Genomic DNA, 21,807 nt, shown 5'->3' with positions numbered 1-21,807 from the left:
GGGAAGAGTTTTAGGAGGTCCTGAATGTGTGTGATTTGTATTGTAACCCGCTTAGGTGTTAAGCAGGGAAGAAATTTTTAAAATAAATAAATAAACATATTCTGTTATTTCTAAGTACTATAAATGCATCAAGCGATGATACTAAGAAACCCAAGACTGATCTAAAATCTCCCTCCTTGAACCAGTGACATAGCTAGGTACCAAATTTCAGGTGGGCCTGAGAACTCCACCCCCAGCCTGCATCTCTCCCCTCCTCTGTACCCCACCAAGTAATCTGACATTTCTTAACCTCCCACCCCCATCCTATGTACCTAGTTCTTTGCTGGCAGTGAACAGTAACTCAAACTTGCTGTTTGCACTTGTCCCAGAGCCTTCTCGCTGTAAGCCCACCTATGCAGAAAAAGCAAGTTGCATCAGAGGGAAAGCTCTGGGATCGCACGAACAGTAAGTTTATGTCATTGCTTGTCATATACCACTGAATAAGGTAGTCAGAATGAATCCTTTATAATCTCAGAAGATGAGGACTGTGTACAGTGTGCTCTAAAATCCTTTCTAGTGAGTAGCAGAGGAGCTGTAAAGTTACAAGATGGCTTATCCAAATCCACTAGAAAGCAAAAAGCACTGAAAACAGAGCTAAATGGTATGTGATAAGGCATATGGGGTCAGACTTAAAGATCTCAATCTGTATACTTTGGAGGAAAGGCGGGAGTGGGGAGATATGATAGAGACGTTTAAATACCAACATAATGTAAATGTGCATGAGTCGAGTCTCTTTCATTTGAAAGGTAACTCTACAATGAGAGGGCACAGGATGAAGTTAAGAGATGATAGGCTCTGGAGTAATTTAATGAAATACTTTTTTTTACAGAAAGGGTGGTAGATGCATGGAACAGTCTCCCAGAAGAGGTGGTGGTGACAGAGACTGTCTCTCAATTCAAAAGGGCCTGGGATAGGCACGTGGGATCTTTCAGAGAGAGAGAGAGATAATGGTTACTGCGGATGGGCAGACTAGATGGGCCATTTGGCCTTTATCTGCCATCATGTTTCTGTGTTTCTAAAGTTTGGACATTTGATCCAGCTCCATCCCAATTCACACCTGCCCCTTACCGTCGTGGAAAAAGGAATTTGAACAGAGAGGAGGATTTCTTCTGATTTAGGGCCTGAATTTGTAAGGTCAGCAAAAAACTTTGCATCCAGAGGAACTTGTCGTGCACGATCTGATTTAAAAAAAAAAGTGAGTTTTAGAAGAGAAAATTAATTCACTATTTTACTTGTACTATTCTACTGCATATTCCACTTAAAACATAGCACATAATACACAGCAATAGGCCTTAGTGGGGTAATATTAAAAATAGCCAAGTAAGCACAGAGTCCTCTGTACTATGTGTCAGTGGACATTGCATTCATTTTCAAAGAATAAAAATGCTCACACACATTTCTACCTGCTAAGCCATGCAAGTACTTCTTCAGAATACAAATACATGCATACTTTTGAAAACTGAAAAGCTTGTGTGTATTTCCAAGCTCTGCTCTGAGAAATGCTTTTGCCTTTTGTGGCTAAAGGTACATGTGTGCATGCTTACCCATAACTTTCTAAAAACCCTATTTCAAGAGGTAAAACGCTGCTTAATCAACTGAAATGGCTTACAATTACTCCTCATGAAAGAAATTTTCAACACTTTTTTAAAGTCAAATATTGTTTAATCATATAAAAATTCCTATTGAAAACTGCCCATCCCCCTCCCCTGGCATGTGAAAATATCTACAGGGATCATATTGTGGGTACTTTTACCTTCTGATAAGAAGGAGCAGATGCAGGGCTAAGAAAGGTTAGGGAAGAAAATTACATTTGAAGACTTTCAAAATGGTGCAAATGTATGCATTGAAATGGGGATCCCTGTTTCTGTGGCTGGCTGCACTTTTAAAGTGAGCTCTGTCTGGGGATGAGGATAATGTCCCCTCGGGCCTGCAAGTCCTCTGTCACTCTAAACTTTGTCTTGTTAGTGTGGGAGAGGCCTATATACTCCATAGGATGCAAAGGATCCTTCGCAAATTGTGCAATGGGAGCAGGACCTTTTTCAGCATATACTGTATATGTGTTACTTAGGGCTCCTTTTACAAAGGTGCATTAGGCCCTTAACGCGTGGAATAGCGCACGCTAAAATACCGCGCGCGCTAGCCACTACCGCCTCCTCTTGAGCAGGCGGTAGTTTTTCAGCTAGCGAGCGCTATAGTGCGCGCTAATCTGGTGTGTGCGCTAAAAATGCTAGCGCACCTTTGTAAAAGGAGTCCTTTTTCTTTTAGGTCCTCTTTTGTTAAGCCGATTACCAGTAGCCAAATTGCACCGAAGCCCATTGGGAATTAATGGGCTTTAGTGCTGTTGCTGCGTGGCAGCCACTAATGTGGCTTTGTAAAAAGGGGGAGGTTAGATTTTTATCTGTACCAGGTAGAGATATAATCAGCATCTTTGCACCATTTTCTTTCTTTTCCAGGAAAAAGATTTAACACCCATGCCCAAGGCTCTTGGTTGCGCTCTTTCATTGGGGATCCTCCCAGGGCTGTCACTCAAATTGAACAACTGTGTTTTATGACATGGCTCTTCCCTTCAGCTCCAATTTTCAGCCAGTACTGTCCTATGCATGCAAACGAGACCCCATAGTGGATCTCTGCACATAGCCCCGTATCACTCCATAACTTTCATGAACTGCCCCTGAATCTTGTGAACCACTTCACTGTGTATTGAATTGCAATATCATGTGGCCAGATTATTCATTTTCTTCCCCACCTGTCCTCAAAGAATGCTTTTTGCAGAAGTACCAGAAAATGCCAGGTAATTTGGATTTTGCCCCACTTAGACTCCAGCCAATCACAGAGCAGCGTGGGACCAGGCAGGAAGCGTAAAGGTCGGGTGTGACTAACATTTAGGTGCGGCCATTTAGGCAAACAAAATCCAGACTTAAATACCTGTGCTTAAGTTGTGCACAGATGGGGAGTATTCTATGACAGTGTATATAACTTTAGGAACGCCCAAGATTCTGCCCTGGCCTTTTTGAGCAGTGCATACTTGAATTTATGCACAGCACTTTATAGAATACGCTTAGCAAGTTCAATGCGCAGATTCTAACTGGTGCCAATTAGCATCAGCACTGATTGGCTTGTTTAGCAATTAGGTTTCACACACAACTTAAGTCTCACTATACAGAATCAGACAATGAAGGGCTAAGCGAGTTGCCCAAGATCATGAGTGAACCTGCTTTCCTACTCCTCCATGTCTGTTCTTGCTTTTTCAAAGGTTACTGCTGCTGCTTCCTTTGTCCATAAGCTACTGTATAACAGTATTATTTTTTGTTATGGAACCTACAGTTGTTCTTGGTTAAAATGTACCATGCCCCTCTCTCTTCAGTATAATTCTCACCTTTAGATATTAGATTGACAGAACAGTGTCCTGCAGCTAGAACAGGATGCAGGTCAGAAGTGAAAACTTGACCTATAATGTGTCCTCCTATGGACTGGAAAAAAACCCCACAAAAGTTGTTAACTTGAGTTTTATGTAATGTCATTTGTGCCATATATTGAAGTTTTCATTGTTTTAGAAGAGTTGCACACATTGAGGAGCATTTTAGATATGATGTCCAGTTGTAGATGTTTTTCTAAAAAATGCTTAACATTCTCATTCTGAACATAGCAATTTACAATGGAAAAACTTCTGGGTTTTTTTTTGTTTCATAAATCACTGTTTTCCAGATGTTTTTATGTTCAGGGGGGCAAGGAGAAAGGACCTTGTGCTAGAACTGGGGAATGGAAAAGGGAACAGGTGGGAGAAGGGACCTTGAGCTAGAACTGCGGGATGGAAAAAGGGGAGAAGGTAGGAGAAGGGGGTTTCAGTTGGAACTTGGGGGCTGGAATGGGAGGAAGTCAAGAGAAGGAGCCGGAACTGGGGACTGAAAAAGGGAACAGGTGGGAGAAGAGGGCAGGAGCTAGAGCTGGAAGCTGATAAAGAGTAACAGGTAGGAGAAGGTTGAAGATGGGGCTCAGAAAAGGGGCTGGAGCTGGGGATGGGAAAGGATGGGCAGGTGGAAGAAAGGGGTGGGACTGGGAAAAGGGGGAAGGTGGGAGAAGGGGGTGGGACTGGGAAAGGGGAGCAGGTAAGAGAAGGGGCTGAAGCTGGAATGGGACTAGAGAGGGAGGAAGCTGAGAGAAGGAGATGGAACTGGGAGCTGAAATGGGGAGCAGGTGGGACAAGAGAGCTGTGGCTGGGACAGGAGAAACAGGTAGTAAAATGGGGTAGAGCTGGGAGAAGGGGGTTGGGGCTGGGAAAGGGGGGCAGGTAGGAGAAAGGGCTGGAACTTGAAAATGATCCTAATTTATGGGCTAGAAGAAGGTGGCAGCCTGGCATGGGATAGCAAAACCTGGCTATACCCCTGTGTACACCACTACAAAAGCACTCAAGTCTGTAGGTATCTCCTAACTATAGGTTCAGTTGGGTTTTTTTGTGGGTTTTAGAAGGCTCACAATTTCTACCACAAGTGCACTAATTAGAATGGGATATAGACCTGGGCCCTTTTCTCTACAGTCCACTCCACTGACCAGTTTCCTACTCCTGGGACCAGCTTGCTGCTCTAATAAGAATGGCCTTAATATCTGAAGTTGTCATACAGCCTAGTATGTACTGACACTGTCATATTTTTATGGGGTGGGAGGGGGGTCAGTGACACGGGGGATTAAAGGAAGATCATACCTTAATACCTCCAGTGGTCAGCAGATTAGTTAGATCACCTTTTTGTGACATAGCTGTGGTTGAAACAGGTCCAAATAAAAAGTCCCAATTTTTTGCCTTAGACATATTTATCTTGTTCCATTATCCTTGAAAAAGTCCAAATTCTGATCCCCAACATGCCCTCTTGCAATTTAGATAAAATGTGGAGAAAAACATCTCAAACCTGAGTTTTTAACATCGTGACTTGAAAACAGATCCATCTGCCATTTTTGAGACCTTTTTCTCTTTTGAAATTGAACACCATTATTTTAATGACTTTATGTAAAACATACTGCCATGTTCCTTATCTGCTGGCCTGCCAAGGTTTGCAGATGATGCAGAAGAGCCTGGAAAATCTTAGTCTCCTCCACGGGGAACTCAGAAACAGCTTTTGCCAGGGTGTCCTTCACTGTAGCCAGGCTGCAGCCAGCACCCACCATTAGTCCTGAAATCACAACAGATTTCACACAGTTACCAATTAATTTATTAAAGGGGGGAGGGGAGAATGGGACTTGTATACCTCTTTTTTATGGTTACAGATTCAAAGCAGTTTACATATATACAAGTACTTATTTTGTATCGGGGCAATAGAAGATTAAGGGCTCCTTTTACTAAGGAGCGCTAGTGTTTTTTGAGCGCGCTGCATTGCCGCGCGTGCTAACCCCGCGCTATGTGGCTAGATCTTAATGCCAGCTCAATGCTGGCATTAGCGTCTAGCGTGCGGGGCAATTTAGCACGCACTAAAACCGCTATTGCAGCTTAGTAAAAGGAGCCCTAAGTGATTTGTCCAAGATCACAAGGAGCAGCACTGGGATTTGATCCCACAATCTCTGGGTGCAGAGGCAGCAGCTAATCTATTCAGACACAGCTGCCAAGTTACCTAGCCTCAAGAGGAAGACTTTATGTCCATTCCTGTTTTTTGAACTTATCTCCCCAAAACAGTGTGGCAGCCATAGTCTGAGTCTATCATTGAAATCAGTACTGTAAGTTCCATAATGCATCAGTATTGCATCATCTTAAATCCACGACTACTAAAATCTCCCTCTTGGAACTGTGCAATATGGTAGCTTTATCCAGGTGAAGGTAGTACATCTCTCATTGCTTTCTCTCTAGTCAGTTGTGACTTGGGACCCACTGCACAGTAGTTAGAACTGTGCAACACCTGGGGGTGTTTCTTTTTGCTTCCCCTTACAGTCCTGTAAAAAATGTTTGGTTTGGGGTTTTTATTCTACCAAAATAATTATTGAATCATCATGTTTCAAGATCCATGAGGCAGGATAGAGTTTAAGGGGGAAATTCTATAACCAGGCACCCCCTGATACCGAATGGGTAACACTTATTCTATAATGGTACCAGTTCGTAAAGCGCACTTACATATGTAAATGACAATTTTCTCAGCATTTACTTTGCAAAGAAAAAATGGAAAACTACAGACTTATTAGCGTAACATCAGTAAGTGCAAAGTATTGAAGAGATTACTGAAATATAGAGTAGTACAATAGTGCGTATGAGGAAAGACTACAAAGGTTAAAGCTCTTCAGCTTGGAAAAGAGACGGCTAAGGGGAGATATGACTGAAGTCTACAAAATCCTGAGTAGAGTAGGATGGGTATAAGTGGATTTTTCACTCTGTCAAAAATTACAAAGACTATGGGACACTCGATGAAGCTACAGGGAAATACTTTTAAAACCAATAAGAGGAAATTTTTTTTCACTCATAGAATAGTTATGCTCTGGAACTCGTTGTCAGAGGTTGTGGTAAGAGCAGATAGTGTAAGTTTCAAGTTTCAAGTTTATTTTTGACTTATTGAATCGCTTAATTTAAATTTGCTAAGCGATTTACAGATAAAAAAAAGATAAGTACATCAGATTAATTATAAAAGGATACATAGATTTGACATACTCTCATACAAAATAATAAATAATGTCATACAAACTAACAAATACACAGGGGAAGAAAGGGTAGAACTACAATCATATATATAAAAGAGAACATAAATGGTGAAAACAACAGGTAGGGTAGATATTGGGGGAATAAAAAGATAAAAAAGGAAAAAAATTAATAATAAATCGTTAATTAAGCTTATAAATTAAACGCATCTTTAAAAAGGAAACTCTTCAAAATGCCTTTAAACTGTTTCAGATCATTTTCTTCCCTAAGATACTGGGGCAAACTGTTCCATAATTGTGGGGCTATTACAGAAAAAATATCAGGACGACGAGTTCCAATAACTTTTAGTGATGGAACTGTTAAGAGTTTTTGATTGGTAGATCTTAAAGAACGTGATGTACTATGGGGAATAAATAATCTATTAATAAATTGGGGTTCATTTGTAGATAATGTTTTAAAAACTAAGAGTAAAATTTTAAAAGTAATACGATGGGCAACAGGAAGCCAATGTGACTCAATCAAGAGCGGTGTAACATGGTCAAATTTTTTGCGGTTGTGTATTAATTTGATGGCAGTATTTTGAACTATTTGACGACACTTTTTCTCTTTTTGGGTGACATTTATTAATAAAGAGTTACAATAATCAAGCTTTGAAATAATTAACGAATGAATCAATATGTTTAGTGATTTTGGCTCTAAAAATTTGGCAATTGAACGGATCATACGCAACCTGTAAAAACATGTTCTGACAGTGTTAGTAATGTGTTCATGGAAAGATAACCTATCATCTATAGTAATTCCTAATATTTTTAGGGATCTTACTGAATTTAAATGAACGTTGTCTAGAATAAACGGAACATTTAGATTTATGTAGCTGGTTTTAAAAAAGATTTGGACAATTTCCTGGAGGAAAAGTCCATAGTCTGTTATTGAGAGAGACAATGGGGGCAGCCACTGCTTGCCCTGGATCGGTAGCATGGAATGTTGCTACTCCTTGGATTTTGGCCAGGTACTAGGGACCTGGATTGGCCACCATGAGAACAAGCTATCGGGCTTGATGGACCATTGGTCTTACCCAGTAAGGCTATTCTTATGTTCTAATATATTGAAGCCTAGACTGCTTGGCAATGAGATGACCAGCCCTAGTAATTCTGGAGGGACATGGAGTATAACTAAAACTTAGGTTGTAATTACAGGGTGATCTATCAGGCGTATCTTATGCCTCAACAGTATTTTTACTGTGGGGGTGCAGTCTCTATGCTGTGTCCCAAATGTGGGACGGGGAAAGGGAACTTTGGCCATATGTTTTGGGGATATGCTCTTATTCAACATTATAAGTAGGATATTTTACATTTTATGCATAATGCACTTTATCTGGGTTTGTCTGGTACCCCAGAGCAATTGGTATTAGATCTCCCTGGGGCGTATGGAACTATGGGAGGGTTTGCAGACTGCTATGTCATAAACTCAGTCTGGTGGCTCGGAAAGGTATTTTGAAATGCTGAACATCTAGTGAGCCTCCTGGGTACTGGCAGTGATGTTCATCGGTTGGCTTGTTTGGAGGCTAGGAATGTGAAGGGGGGCCACCGATTTCTGAGCCTTTGGGATCCATATCTTAGTATTTTGTATCTGAAAGGGCATAATCTTCTTCTGACTGAGCTTAGAGGGTAGTGGAGTGAATCTTGGTATGTCTGATGGGGTTGTTGGGGAGAGGGTGTTGGTGTTGGACTTGGGCTGGCTGTTTGTTTGTGTGTTTTCGTGGGTTGGGTGGCATCTTCTGGGTTCAGGATAGGTTGTAGGATGGGTTGTTTTGCTTGTGGATGGTTTGGGAGGGGGGGAGCTGTTTCTCTGACTGTTGGGTTAGTCTGGCTGTTACGGTTAGTGGAGTGGTATTGACTGTGGAGGATCTTTGGGTCAATGTTGGCAGTTGAATCTGGGGATTATAAGAATCCAGATTCCCTGGTTCCCATTTATGTCTGTGTCATATGGCCTTTTGGGTAACGGGCCTTTTGGTATGTGTATCATACGGGTGAGGGAGGGGCTGTTGGGGGGGGGTTGGTTTTGAGATGTATTTGCTATGTGGTTGTTACATTACTATGTGCTTTATAATATTTAATAAAATGTTTCAACACTAAGATTGTAAATTTAGGTATTGATTTTCTAGAATTTAGGGGATACTTAAATATAGAAAAAATCAGTTTGTTGGTTTATGTTTATTAAAACTTTCTATACTACATATTCCCAATCAGGATATAGACAGACTACAATAGTAATCAAATTAAAAATAACAAAATAAAGGAAAGGAACTCCATAAATGATAGGACAGGTTTAAACACTCATACAAAAGAATGCAGTCAAACCTTCAACATTCAAAGTGCTACAGGAAAGGAGTAGATCTCAGCTGTGAAAGGTAAAAGGGAACTAAAAAGCTTGTTGATAGTAAAAAGTGATTTAAATCTGGTGAAGGATTCCTTATTATATATGTTTTTGGGAGCTCATTTCACAATACAGGAGTTAAACAAAAAAACCATTGCAGATTGATGGGTGGACTCATAGTGGATCAGCTTAGGGTTTGGGAGCACCGAACGGTTAGCATCAAGGGAGCAGAGAGTGCATTAGGGTGTGTAAAGGATAGTGCAGAAAGATAAGAGGGATTATCTAAATAATAATCCATATGTTTTAATATGAGGACTTTAAAAATGATGTGGCATTTAATGGGGAGCCAATATAACTGCGAAAGCAGTGGAGAAACATGGTCATACTTTCTTGCTTTGAGAAGAAAATGAGCTGCACAGTTTTGCAGTCATTTGATTTGTGTTTGAGAAAGATCTGCATAAGCTATATTACAGTAGTCCAAGTGAGAAGTAAGAAAAGCGTGTAAAGAGGTGTGTACTGTATAGAGGATTGTAATCCAAAACAGAATGAATAGAACAAAGACAACATAGGACGGAAAAACCTAATCTTGTTAGTTCTGAAATTTGTTTAGTGAAAGAAAGTTGGAAGTCAAGCCAGTCTCCCGAGTACCTAAAAGACAGAATGGCCTGGACATGTAGACCAAATAGTAGGTTGGGATAGTGGCAGCAGCAGTGTTTTTTTCCTGGATTTAGTTTTAATCTGTTATTGGATGTCTAGGAGCCTAAGGCAGAGAGACGGTCCTGCAAAGGTTTGATATCAATGTTGACAGGGAGTTAATAATAATAATAATAATAATAATAATAATAACAGCTTATATACCGCAATACCGTGAAGTTCTATGCGGTTTACAAAAGATTAAGCAAAGGTACAAATTGACTGACGTCAAGAAGGGAAGAGGAAAGAGAAGTAGACAGGAAATTCATTGTTGAGGAGAAAAGTGATCAAAAGGACAGTAGGTCGCTATTGAGAGGAAAGAGATAAGTGGATCAGTTGTCAAGATGTTTTAGGAACAGGTGTGTTTTTAGACGTTTCCTAAATTCCTCATAAGTAGAGGGCGAAAGTAATTGTTCTAGGTCTTTACCCCATGATGCTGCTTGGTGTGAGAGAAGGAATTCATGGTGTTTTTTCAGTTTGCAACCTCTCACTGGGGGGGAAATGAAGTTGGAATGTGAACTTCTCTTGTGTCTGTTGGTTGAGAAGGAGAAAAGGTCAGTAATGTATTTGGGGGCAAGTCCGTGTAATGCTTTAAAGCAGAAACAGGCAAATTTGAACTTTACGCGTGCTTTCATCGGCAGCCAATGTAGCTGCCGGTAGTAGGGTGTCACGTGGTCAAATTTTTTTAGTCCAAAGATTAGTCTGACTGCCGCATTCTGCAACAGTTGTAGGCGTCGCATATTTTTTTGGGAAATTGCCAAATAGGCGATGTTACAGTAGTCAAGCAGGCTTAGTACGAGGGATTGGACTAGGATTCTAAAAACCGATGTAACAAAATAAGCTTTAAAGGATCTGAGTTTCCAAAGAGTGAAAAATCCCTTTCTGATTAAGAAATCTACTTGGTCTTTCATGGTTAGGCATTGATCCAGAGTTACACCTAGTATCTTTATGGAGGGCTGGATAGGGTAACTAAGGTTATTGATACAGAGGGGTGATTTAATGTCAAGTGGATGTGGTGAAGCAATGAAAAAGTTGTTTTATCTGAATTAAGTTTGAGCCTAAAGTTTATCATCCATTGTTCCATCATGTTTATAGCTTCTGAAGCTTTGGGAATAGTTTCAGAGACAGAATTGGTGAATGGGATGATAATCGTAAAATCATCTGCATAACTAAATAGTTTTATCCCCAGCTGGGTTAGCTTCGTGCCCAGTGAGGACATGTAGACGTTGAAGAGCAATGGGGATAGTGGAGAGCCTTGGGGCACACCGGATGGATTGCTCCAGGTGTCGGAAAGCTCATAATTAAAACGAACCTGATAGGTGCGGGATATAAGGAAGCTACGGAACCAGTTAGAGTTAGAGAATATGAGCAAGATATCATCTGCATATATGTAGAATTTTATATCAAAAGATTGGATCAATGTGGCTAGGGGACTAATGAAAAGATTAAAAAGGAGGGGAGATAAAACTGAACCTTGTAGGACCCCACAAGTGAAAGAGTATGAAAACGATGTAGAGGAATTTGAGGAAATCATGAAAGTGTGGTTGGCTAGGAAAGATGTAAGCCATTTCAATACAAGACCAGTAACTCCAATTTCTGATAATCGAGCCAAAAGGAGAGAATAGTCCATGAGGAGGGCATGTGGGATAGGGATAGAGAATAGGTGGGGGCAGCAAAAGAGAAGGGATGGTATGAAAGTAAGAATGGGAGCACAGAGGGGAAACTTTTACTTTTTATGGAATCAGAGAGAGAGGGGGGCAGGGGTAAAAAGAGAGAAGGGATGGTGAGGACAAGAAATGTAGGGGTACAAAAAGGAAAAAAAAAATTCTGTTTAAAAAATTGTTACTGTTCAAGTCCCTGGGATAATAGAGGAGTGTGTTTGTGTGTGTGTGTGGGGGGGGGAGGAGGGGGGGGGAACAAAGGTAAGGATAGGAAGCAAGCAAGGTGACCCTCAGCAATGCTGTGCTGGGTTGCCAACTGGAACTTTTGAAATTTGCTTTTTTCTTTCCAGAGTTGCAAGAGGGAAAGGAAATCTCTGCTGGCTAGAATTTGTTACCTTTTTTAAAGAACATTAATTTAATTGTCCCACAGTCAGTGGCGTACCTAGGGGGGGGGGGGGGCGGGGGGGGGCGGGCCGCCCCGGGTACCAGCCCTGAGGGGGTGTTCCCGGCCTTGCCGCTCAGTCCCCCCCCACGCCCGAAGGACCGCTCGCCCCACTGACCTTCCAGCACACCTATGAAGCAGCCCGCAGCAGGATCGCGACGTCAGCAATCCCTCAGCTGCTTGGGCGCTGCTTCCTGCGCCGCGGTCCCGTCCCTCCTCTGACGTCAGAGGAGGGGGCGGGACCGCGGCGGAGGAAGCAGCTCCTAAGCAGCGCAAAGATAGCTGACGTCGCGATCCTGCTGCGGCTGCTTCATAGGTAGTGCGGGGAGGCCAGGGGGGCGAATGGTCCTTCGGGGTGGGTCGGGGCATCAGGCCTTCAGGGTGGGGCGGGCGGGCGGGCGGGCAGGCAGACTTTCAAGGGGGAGGGGGGTGACAGGCAGGCAGGCAGGCCTTCAAGGGGGGGTGCAGGTCTTCGGGGGGGGTGCAGACCTTCAAGGGGGTGCAGGCCTTCAAGGGGGGACAGGCAGGCCTTCAAGGGGGGGACAGGCCTACAAGGGGGGGGGGACAGGCCTACAAGGGGGTGCAGGCCTACAAGGGGGGGGGACAGGCCTTCAAGGGGGGACAGGCCTTCAAGGGGGGTGCATGCCTTCAGGGGGGGGTGCCGACCTTCAAGGGGGTGCAGGCCTTCAAGGGGGGGACAGGCAGGCAGGCCTTCAAGTGGGGGGACAGGCCTTCGGGGGGGTGCAGGCCTTCGGGGGGGGTGCAGACCTTCAAGGGGGTGCAGGCCTTCAAGGGAGGGGACAGGCCTTCAAGGGGGGGACAGGCCTACAAGGGGGTGGGACAGGCCTTCAAGGGGGTGCAGGCCTTTGGGGGGGTGCCAACCTTCAAGGGGGGGGACAGGCCTTCAAGGGGGGACAAGCAGGCAGGCCTTCAAGGGGGGGTCAGGCCTTCAAGGGGGGGACAGGCCTACAAGGGGGTGGGACAGGCAGACCTTTAAGGGGGGATAGGCCTTCAAGGGGGGACAAGCAGGCAGGCCTTCAAGGGGGGGGACAGGCCTTCGGGGGTGCAGGCCTTCGGGGTGGGTGCAGGCCTTCGGGGTGGGTGCAGGCCTTCAGAGGGGGACAGACCTTCGGGTGGGAGGTAAAGTCCTTCGGGGGGGGTGCAGGTCTTCAGGGGTGGGGTGTAGCCCTTCGGAGGGGGGACAGACATTCGGGGGAGGGGGGTCCTGGTGTAAAAGTACACAGAGGGAGAGAGGGAAGGGGGGGTTCAAAGATACGTGCATATGCCACACTTTAGGGGTTAGAAATAATGGGTCTAAAAACAGAGGAGTGGGAGAGAGATGGTGCATAATGGGATTTAGGGAGGGAAGGAACAGAAAGGGAGAGAACTTGGAAACAGGGGATGGTGTGGAGGGGGGATAGAGATACTGGATAGGAGGATAGTTGGGAACAGAAAGGGAGAGATGGTGGATCCTGGGGTGGTGGGGAGTTGAGAAAAGGTGAATCTGTGGATGGAGACAAAAAAAAGGAAAGATGCCAGATCTCCGGGAGAGGGAAGGGAAACGGAAGGGGAGAACAGAGATGGCAGACGGATGGTTAGCACGGAGAAAGGAGACCCTGGCAAGCAAGACAACAAGAGCCTGGGACCAACAAGATTTGAATATTGATCAGAGAACAAAAGGTAGAAAAAATAATTTTATTTTCTGTTTTGTGATTACAATATGTTAGATTTGAAAAGTGTACATGAGACAGCTTGAAATGGGAACTTTTCTATTTTTGTGAATGGCAAGGCTGAGTTCAGTTAAAATATATGCTTTATAAGAAAATATAATAATGTGTTTTATAAAGTTTATAAGCATTGCTGGCATACTCGGTGAGGTGTTCCTAGTGTTGGTGGTGGTGGTAGCATGTCAGTGTGTTGAGAGGAAGAGGTAGTCTGGGAAATTCTGCTGAGCAAACTCTGGGCCCATTTCCACCCCCAGTTAGTCCACTCCACTCAACTGGTTCACACACTGAGTGGGTCTTTGGGTGTTATTTCTGGGTAGTTGTTTTAGAATCTCTTCCAGTGGTTTGTCAGTATCTCCTTCTGGTCCAAGGAAGGAAACTTTGTCAACCTTAGCATTGACCTTCAGAATATGTTTGTAACAGCGCTGCTTGTGTGGCATTAGGCTATGTAGTGATCGAAAGAAAAAAACAGACCTTTGCACATTTTTGCACTATATGGTGGGTGTATGAGGAGATTCATTTCCTGCACAGTTAAGTCCATGTGAAGTTACCTTGTGCTGTATTTGACATCTAGCAAGGTCTCTGTTTGGAAGGAAAGATCTAAGCTTAAAAATGAAGTGGCCAGAAGTTATGTTAAAAGTAGATAGCGTAGCTGGTTTTAAGAAAGGTTTGGACAAATTCCTGGAGGAAAAGTCCATTGTCTGTTATTAAGACATGGGGGAAGCGTCTGCTTGCCCTGGATTGGTGCACTCATCAACAACAAATACTAGTTTTGGCTGGCTCTTTCCCCGCATTTCTCCTCTCTTCCCCACGATTTAATATCCAGTTCAGGCAGTAAGTAAATGCATCGGCAGGGGGGGTCTGGTAAGTCTGGGGGCTGGGGATGGAAGGTGAGAATCAGTTCTGTAGGCTATCAGAAATTTGCTTAATTATCTACTCACACAGAAAAGCAGTAAAGTCAATAGGTTCTCTGAGTGGGAACAACCTGTTTGATCTTGCACTCTTGTGATTGACCAATTGTTTATCACTGTTTAATTTATCACATTGATTAATTTGAGCACACCTGAGGTGTCCTATGATGGTGTGCACTGCAGGTAGAGGAGCCTTATTGTGTAAAGCGCTGGAGAATTCTCTCCTCTCGCTTACCTCTCACGCTGAGGACACCCTGCTTCAGTATAATCATTTATATGATTTATCTTATAAACATTATTACGTGGTCTTTTCCTCAAGTGCTGAGACATCAGGTTGTTCCCACTTGGAGAACCTATTGACTTTTACTGCTTTTCTGTGTGGCTTTAACATTTTTGCTATTCAGTATACCTAAACTATTATTCAGTAGAAAAAATTTGGTTTGTTCAATCAAATCCTGTGTGGACATTGGACTTCTATGAGTGAATGTTCTGCTTGATTGAACAAACTAAATTTTTTCTACTGAATAATAGTCTAGGTACAATGAAAGTAAATAGCAAAAATATTTGAGTAGATAATTAAGGAAATCTTTTTCATATTGCTTGCTTATGGACTGGGAAAAAAAGACTGTTCAAGCAAATGTCTCCAGAACTGCTTTAATGGAAAAATGTGATTTTTTTTTTTAAGTACTTTGTGAAATTTATTGTTATACTTTGTTTAAACTTAAAAAGCGGTGTCATTAACAGTGAATCTAATCGAAAAATCGATTCAACAGGGTGAATCGAATCGAATGAAATACTTTTCTCTGAATCGGGCAGCACTATTGGCTACCATGAGAATGGGCTACTGGGCATGATGGACCATTGGTGTGACCCAGTTAGGCTATTCTTATGTTATGTTCTCATCTGTAGGGGCCTTTGTTTTCACTTCTTATTTTAATGTATTTTTTTCCTGGGAACTTATCAGTGTTTTTTTATAATGGGAACAAAAATGGAAGAGAATTAATGTGTGTGGAATGGGGGGGTAACTAATTTCTTCAGCTAAATAATTCAATCCACTTCAAACAGACATAGGAGAACTCACGCACCATTCACACACCCTCCAACCAAAAACGTCAAAAGAAAAAAACTGTTCGACAACCTCCTAGCCATTCAAGCTGCAACACTTGACCCCCAACTCTACAACCTATTGACCTCGACCACAAACTACAAAACCTTAAAAAAAGAAATAAAAACCCTTCTATTCAAAAAACACATAAAACCAAACTAACATAATGGTTACATAAATGAGGTTCAATAAAAGAAAATTTTCACTGCCTGTTTCTATTCTGACCATTTATTCCATTTCATGGTTATTGCAAAAAAAAAAAAAAAAAAAAATTTTACATGGGGGGGGGGGGTGTCAAAAAATGATGGGCCCCGGGTGCCACATACCCTAGGTACGCCACTGCCCACAGTAAATAATATTTGCAACTAAATAAAAACATGACGTGCACAGTGTGTGCCAAGAAGTCATCTGAAACCCATTCTTCTGATGGGACATGTTTCTATATTTTACATTTCTTTCAAAGTTTTTGTGTAAGATTAACCTACCTCAGGACAGCAACGGTATAGCCCAGCTTACCAATGCAAAATTGAAGCTGGGAAATGGACTAAACCAGGAGTGTCCAACCTTTTGGCTTCCCTGGGCCGCATTAGCCGAAAAAAATGTTTCTGGGGCCGCACAAACTTACAAACGCTGCAGCAAGACAGAGGAGGGAGCCGGCAAGACGGTAAACACCCAGGGGCAGCAGAAGAAAACACTGCATCGCCCTCGACCGGGGCTGCACAAAATACTTCATTGGGCCACAGGTTGGACACCCCTGGACTAAACAACAAGCAGACATGACATATATGTGTAAAATAGAGATATTAATACTTTTCAATATTAACATTTGGGCAAGAATACTTGCTGACAAAACAGTGGACGAATGTTTTTCTGTTCAGTACAGTCAAGCAATGTGAGTTTAACAATGTTTGATGCAAAAGTAGCTAATCTTTTTTCACATTTGATATACCGCCAAATGGCCCAATTAGGCTTCTACACATTATACAGCACATCCTCATGGAGCAAGATAACCAGACTCTTACCCTGATCTGTGAAGCTTACTACAGTGAGATCTGGAATCCTAGTAGGAGAGATAATCACAGGATGAACAATTCCTTTCTGTTTCATTTCCACTCCTAAAAGAAGTTAAAATTACAATGGGAGTTAGATGCAGGGAAAAGGGTGCTGGTGTGAAGAGTGTCCTAAAACTAGATGTATTGTATTTAAGTTGGAAACTGTTGTATCTTCATCTATTAAGCAGTACTGACTCCAGCCACTAGATGGCAGTATACTGAAATTGTGTACCTGCAACCACAAAGGACATAGGCTTTCTCTCTCTCATTATGTAAGTCACAGTGGTGTCTACTGTCTATCCTATATAAGAAAATAGGAACCTACTTTCCTTTATATAATACTAACATAACTGGTTATATATGCCCATATAATTTAGGTGAAAGCACATATTTACACCGGTCATAGAGCTTATGTAAGTACTCATGTAAATTGTTGAAAAACATGCATAAATCATAACATTTTATAATTTACATTAGTTTTTCAGCCCGTTACATTAACGGGTGCTAGAATAGATGTATGTGTCTGTCTTTCTTTCTCTCTCTTTCCTTAGCCTGTTTGTGTATTTCTGTCTTTCTTTGTTTCTTTATTATTCCTCGGCTGTCCAGCACCACCCCTTGCCCGCTCCCCCTGTCCATTCTCCCTCCATTTTACCTCCCCTGTGTCCACCACCACCCCGTCACAGCTCCCCTTATCCAGCAGCAGCCCTTCTCCCTTTGCTTTACCTCCCCCCTGTCCAGCAGCAGTAGGCCACCCTTCCTTTTTATTCCCTGCCCTACCCCCTCCCCCTTTGCCCAGTTCAGGAGCAACTTCCACTACATCACATGAGCTCCCTTTGCTCTCCTCTGCTTCCTCCTCCCCCCCACCCCCTATGCACCTGTGATAGCCTGGGCACTCTCTGCTCTCTACCATCCCAGCTGGAGCTGACCAAGATTAGGGAAAGAATTAAAGAAGCTGGTAATTAATTTGAATCAGTCATAAATATTTAGGGGTCAGATCCCATAGCAGTTCCTAGCAACTCTTCTGGGAAAACCCATCTGACAAGACCATCAAGTCCTATGGCATGATGGAAGTTGCTTTCAGCCTTTATGCTGTATAAATACTATCTTAGTGATATGACATTTGATGCCACTGTGCCCAATCCTGCATTTTGTTCCCAACACCCTGCAACCCTCCTCCTCCTCCCAGCTTCCTGGTGCTGTCACGTCACTCTTCTCTCATTGGTGGAAATAAATGGGGGCGGTCTCCGGCGGCAGCTCCTGACGTCACTGACGCTTTTTCACCCCTCACCCATTTTCCTTTTTTTTTGAGGTGGCTGTACGTTTGTCTTTCCGGTGTCACGCTCAAAACTGGGTTCAGAGTTTAAAGCAATACTTGGGATAATTCTCGATTGCGATTAGACCGCAAATGTGGCGGGCGCTTTTGCATCGATTAAGTGGGTGTCAATTTGCTGTTGTGTTTTTGCGCGTGGAGGAATAATGATGGTCGCATTGTAAATGTGCTTGAAGGCTGAGTCAGACATCTTAGGTCTTGCAAGCAGCCTCTCCCGGGATCCCTCCCCCTCCCCCCCTCTAGTGTCTCACAACATCAAACAATCCCCTTAGGATTTCGGCGCACAGGACTCTGCCCCCCCCCGACCCCTTGCCCAACCGGACACCATGAAAGCTGCTAAGAAGGGCAGCTGTGCCGGAGGGAGGAGGGAGGAAGCAAAAGATGTGAACCGGGATTTTGATTTATTTCTTTGGGGATAGAGCTGCGAGTGTGGTGCCGAAGTTTATTTTTAATTTTGAATGTGCCATGGCGGCTCTCCTCACCATCGCCGCCTTCCTCGGAATCCTTGCAGCAGCACGAGGTGGAGAGCAGGGCGGCTTGTCTGGCGCGCATGCGCACTCCAACAGCCACATCCCAACAGATCAGATCTCAGGGAACACGTGGTGAGCGTGCGCATGCACGCTTAGCATTTTATTATTATAGATGGGTAGATGTGTGCTCCACCCTTACACCACTAAGACTTTGCCCATGCATACATAACGTGACCATTTATTTTTTCCATCAAAATTGGACATCTATTGTCAGTCCCACCCCCAATCCTGCCCTAACCCTGCCCCCAATCCCACCCCCAATTTCTTCCATTCATTTTTCATGTACATCTTATTAATTCATAATGGTAACCATAAAATTTTTAAAAAACCACAAAGCAAACTATACTCAGAGAAAATGTTAATTATCATTTATTTTAGGGGGTTTTCAAAGATGTCAAGGCAGATGACTAAAATATGCAATGTCACCTCAGTAACTATAGAAAAATAGACAAATATAGTGCAAAATATAGACAGCAGATATAAATTCTCAAAACTGATACATTTCTATCACTAAATTGAAAATAAAATCATTTTTCCTACCTTTGCTGTCGGGTGATTTCATGAGTCTCTGATTGCGTTTCCTTCTTTCTGCACTCAGGCCCAACAATTGTTCCTTTCTATTCCCTCCCTCCTTCCTTCCTATGTCCTTAGTGCCCCTTCCTGTGTCCTTACTGCCCCCAGTGCCTCCTTCCTATGTCCTTAGTGCCTCCTTCCTATGTCCTTAGTGCCCCTTAGTCTTTGACCTAGGGGCCACTGCAGGAGCAGACTGCTGGGCACGATAGACCACTGGTCTAACCCAGTAGCGGCAATTCTTATGTTCTTCCTATATTCTTAGTGCGCTCAGTGCCTCCTTCCTATGTCCTTAGTGTCTTCAGTGTCTTCTTCCTATGTTCTTAGTGCCCCTTCCTAAATCCTTAGTGTCCCCAGTGCCTCCTTCCTATGTCCTTAGTGACCCTTCCTATATCCTTAGTGCCCGCAGTGTCTCCTTCCTATGTCTCCCTCACTGCCTTTCAGCCTTTGTCCCACCCCCTCCCCCGAAGCCAGCCTGCTTCCCTCCCTCCCTGCCACACCAAAGCCTGCCTGCCTACCTCCTTCCCTCCCTCCAGTGCCCGATTCAACTCCCCCAGGTCCGCCGATGCTGCCTCCAGCCTCCCTCCTTCCCTCCCTGCTACACCGATTCAAACCCCACTGTTCACCGCCGCTGCACCTTCTTCTTGCTGTCCAGAAGCCTTCTTCCTGACATCAATTCTGAAATCAGAGAGGAAGTTCCAGGCCAGCCAATCGTTGCCTGGTTGGCCCGGAACTTCCTCTCCGATGTCAAAATTGACGTCGGGAAGAAGGCTTCTGAGTGGCAAAAACCAGCGGCAGCGAACTGGGGGTTTGAATGGGCATGGCAGGGAAGTAGGGGAAGCGATCGCCGGTTCCATTGTCCCCACGCACAGCTTCGGGATGCTGTCCCTGAAAACAGGACATTTTGGCATCCCGAAGCGGTGGGTAAGGACAACAGGACTCAGTCCAATAACAGGATGGTCCCGTTGAAAACGGGACATATGGTAACCTTATGCATACACCTACTTTCAAACACCCACCATTGTTAGGGTTACCAGATTTTTGTCTGGAAAAACCCAGATACATGGCTCTGCCCTATTCTACCCCCTAGCCACGCCCCATCCCGCTTCTAGCCCTGCCCCATTCCACCTATAGCTCCACCTCTGCAAAGTTTGTCTTTCTTTTCTGAACTCCGGGCCGAGTTGGGAGAGTCTCTGAGCATGCACGGATGCATGTGATGTCATCTGTGCATGATCAGAGGTCCTGTTGGGAGATCAGGGCTTTCCAAAACCTGGACAAACTACCAGGTTTTGGAAAGTTCGTCTGGGCACCTAAACAATTGTCTAAAAAGAGGACATGTCCAGGTTTCCCCGGATGTCTGGTAATCCTAACCATTGTAGGATGGCAGAAAAGATCTGGCAGGCCTACCTAGTCTGCCCAATTTACATACCGACGCTGGTATTCCCCACGACAAGAGGTGCTTTGGGGTACTTGGTTTTTAGTTCCAATAATTCAGACAGACTAGAAGGAGAAATCCAGGTAATTCGTTCTCCTTGGAAAACCATTTTCTTTATTCTCTGGTTTTCAGCCATCAACTAGGTATTGGGACATAGAGAAAAGGCAATTCAGGGCTAATATATAGTGCTAGGTAATAAACGTTTACAAGAACTCAAAGAACAAAACCCACTAGTGAAAAGACACAGGAAAGGACAGTTTTCAAAGATATTTAGCTAAGTTAGGAATGATTAGTGCATCTGGCATGCCTATTAGAAAATCACCTTCCTTTGATGCATCTAAAAGTACGTGTTTCGCTTCACAGCTAGGGATCCTGATATTTATTAATGTGCATTTGGTTCATTAGTGCACTTTTAAAATATTTAGCACATGCTAAATCAATTTAACCACCTACAAATTATTGTTTTTTAAGTCAATAGTGTAAATTGATGTAATGCCACCTCGCTGTCTTACAGCTCCTCTTGTTGTACACCGTCTTGAACTGTAAAGGTATGACGGGATATAAATAAAGCTATTATTATTGTGGTAGAGGGGCTTATGTGTTTCAGTGACTTGGAGGGCTATTCTGTAGGGTCACCCATATCAGATAAGTCTATAAGGAGAAATCAGATGAAGGGTATCTCAAACCTGCTGAAGGACCAAGATGGTGTCAGAAGATGTTATGTTGGACTGAGCTCTGTAATCATCAGTTTTTCCAGTACTGAGAGGGGGAAGAGAAAGGGTAAACCCCAGACTTATTCTTTCATACCACCAACATTGTCTGGACAACCTTTGAGAATGAAGGTGACTGTCCATTAAAGGAGGGGAGTGTGGCTGCAGAGAGATTGGAGCAGATCTTGGAAGATATACTAACTTGCCTAATGTGCAAAGCACACCTTTGCAACCCAGAGTCAGCTGGAAGCTTGAGAGGAAAACATCCTAGTGGTCTTTTCTCTGGTTTAGGAGAATGAGAAGTGTGCCTGATCGGCCAGCTAGCTGAGTCTAGATACAGGTCATTTAGGACCAGCTATAAGACACCATTCAGGTTGTGGGCTTTTCTCTATAGATGATATCTTTATGGTTATCTACATCTTAATTATGATATTACTGTCAATCTTGATTTGGGTGAGTGTTCAGAGTTTGTATGCCTTAAGACAGCAAGCATAAAGGTCCATATTCTATACAGTGCTTTAAGTTAGGTGTCTAACTTAAGTGCAAAATGCCGTTTAAAAAAATCAATAGCGTTTAAGGGCAAACTCTAGGCACCTACAGGCACTTAAAAAAACGGATCCTG

At 43.5% G+C, this 21,807-nt stretch overlaps 1 protein-coding gene across 2 annotated transcripts in view; it reads right to left on the bottom strand.

Annotated features, from left to right (window-relative positions):
• The window catches only part of LOC117360764 (aldehyde oxidase 1-like), a 166,287-nt gene that overhangs the window by 114,904 nt on the left and 29,576 nt on the right, over nucleotides 1-21,807 (bottom strand). The window contains exons 9-13 of one of the 2 annotated variants that reach the window (XM_033945089.1): nucleotides 20,470-20,614; nucleotides 16,581-16,673; nucleotides 5,050-5,201; nucleotides 3,416-3,509; nucleotides 1,108-1,217 (exon numbers count right to left, since the gene is read on the bottom strand). In XM_033945089.1, the coding sequence (XP_033800980.1) occupies nucleotides 1,108-1,217; nucleotides 3,416-3,509; nucleotides 5,050-5,201; nucleotides 16,581-16,673; nucleotides 20,470-20,614 (594 nt within the window). The remainder of the gene's footprint in view (nucleotides 1-1,107; nucleotides 1,218-3,415; nucleotides 3,510-5,049; nucleotides 5,202-16,580; nucleotides 16,674-20,469; nucleotides 20,615-21,807) is intronic. The other variant, XM_033945090.1, reaches the window with a different exon arrangement.

The sequence above is a fragment of the Geotrypetes seraphini genome, chromosome 5 (genome assembly GCF_902459505.1).
Source record: "Geotrypetes seraphini chromosome 5, aGeoSer1.1, whole genome shotgun sequence".
Taxonomy (NCBI): domain Eukaryota; kingdom Metazoa; phylum Chordata; class Amphibia; order Gymnophiona; family Dermophiidae; genus Geotrypetes; species Geotrypetes seraphini.
This window is presented reverse-complemented; position numbering and strand designations above follow the sequence as displayed.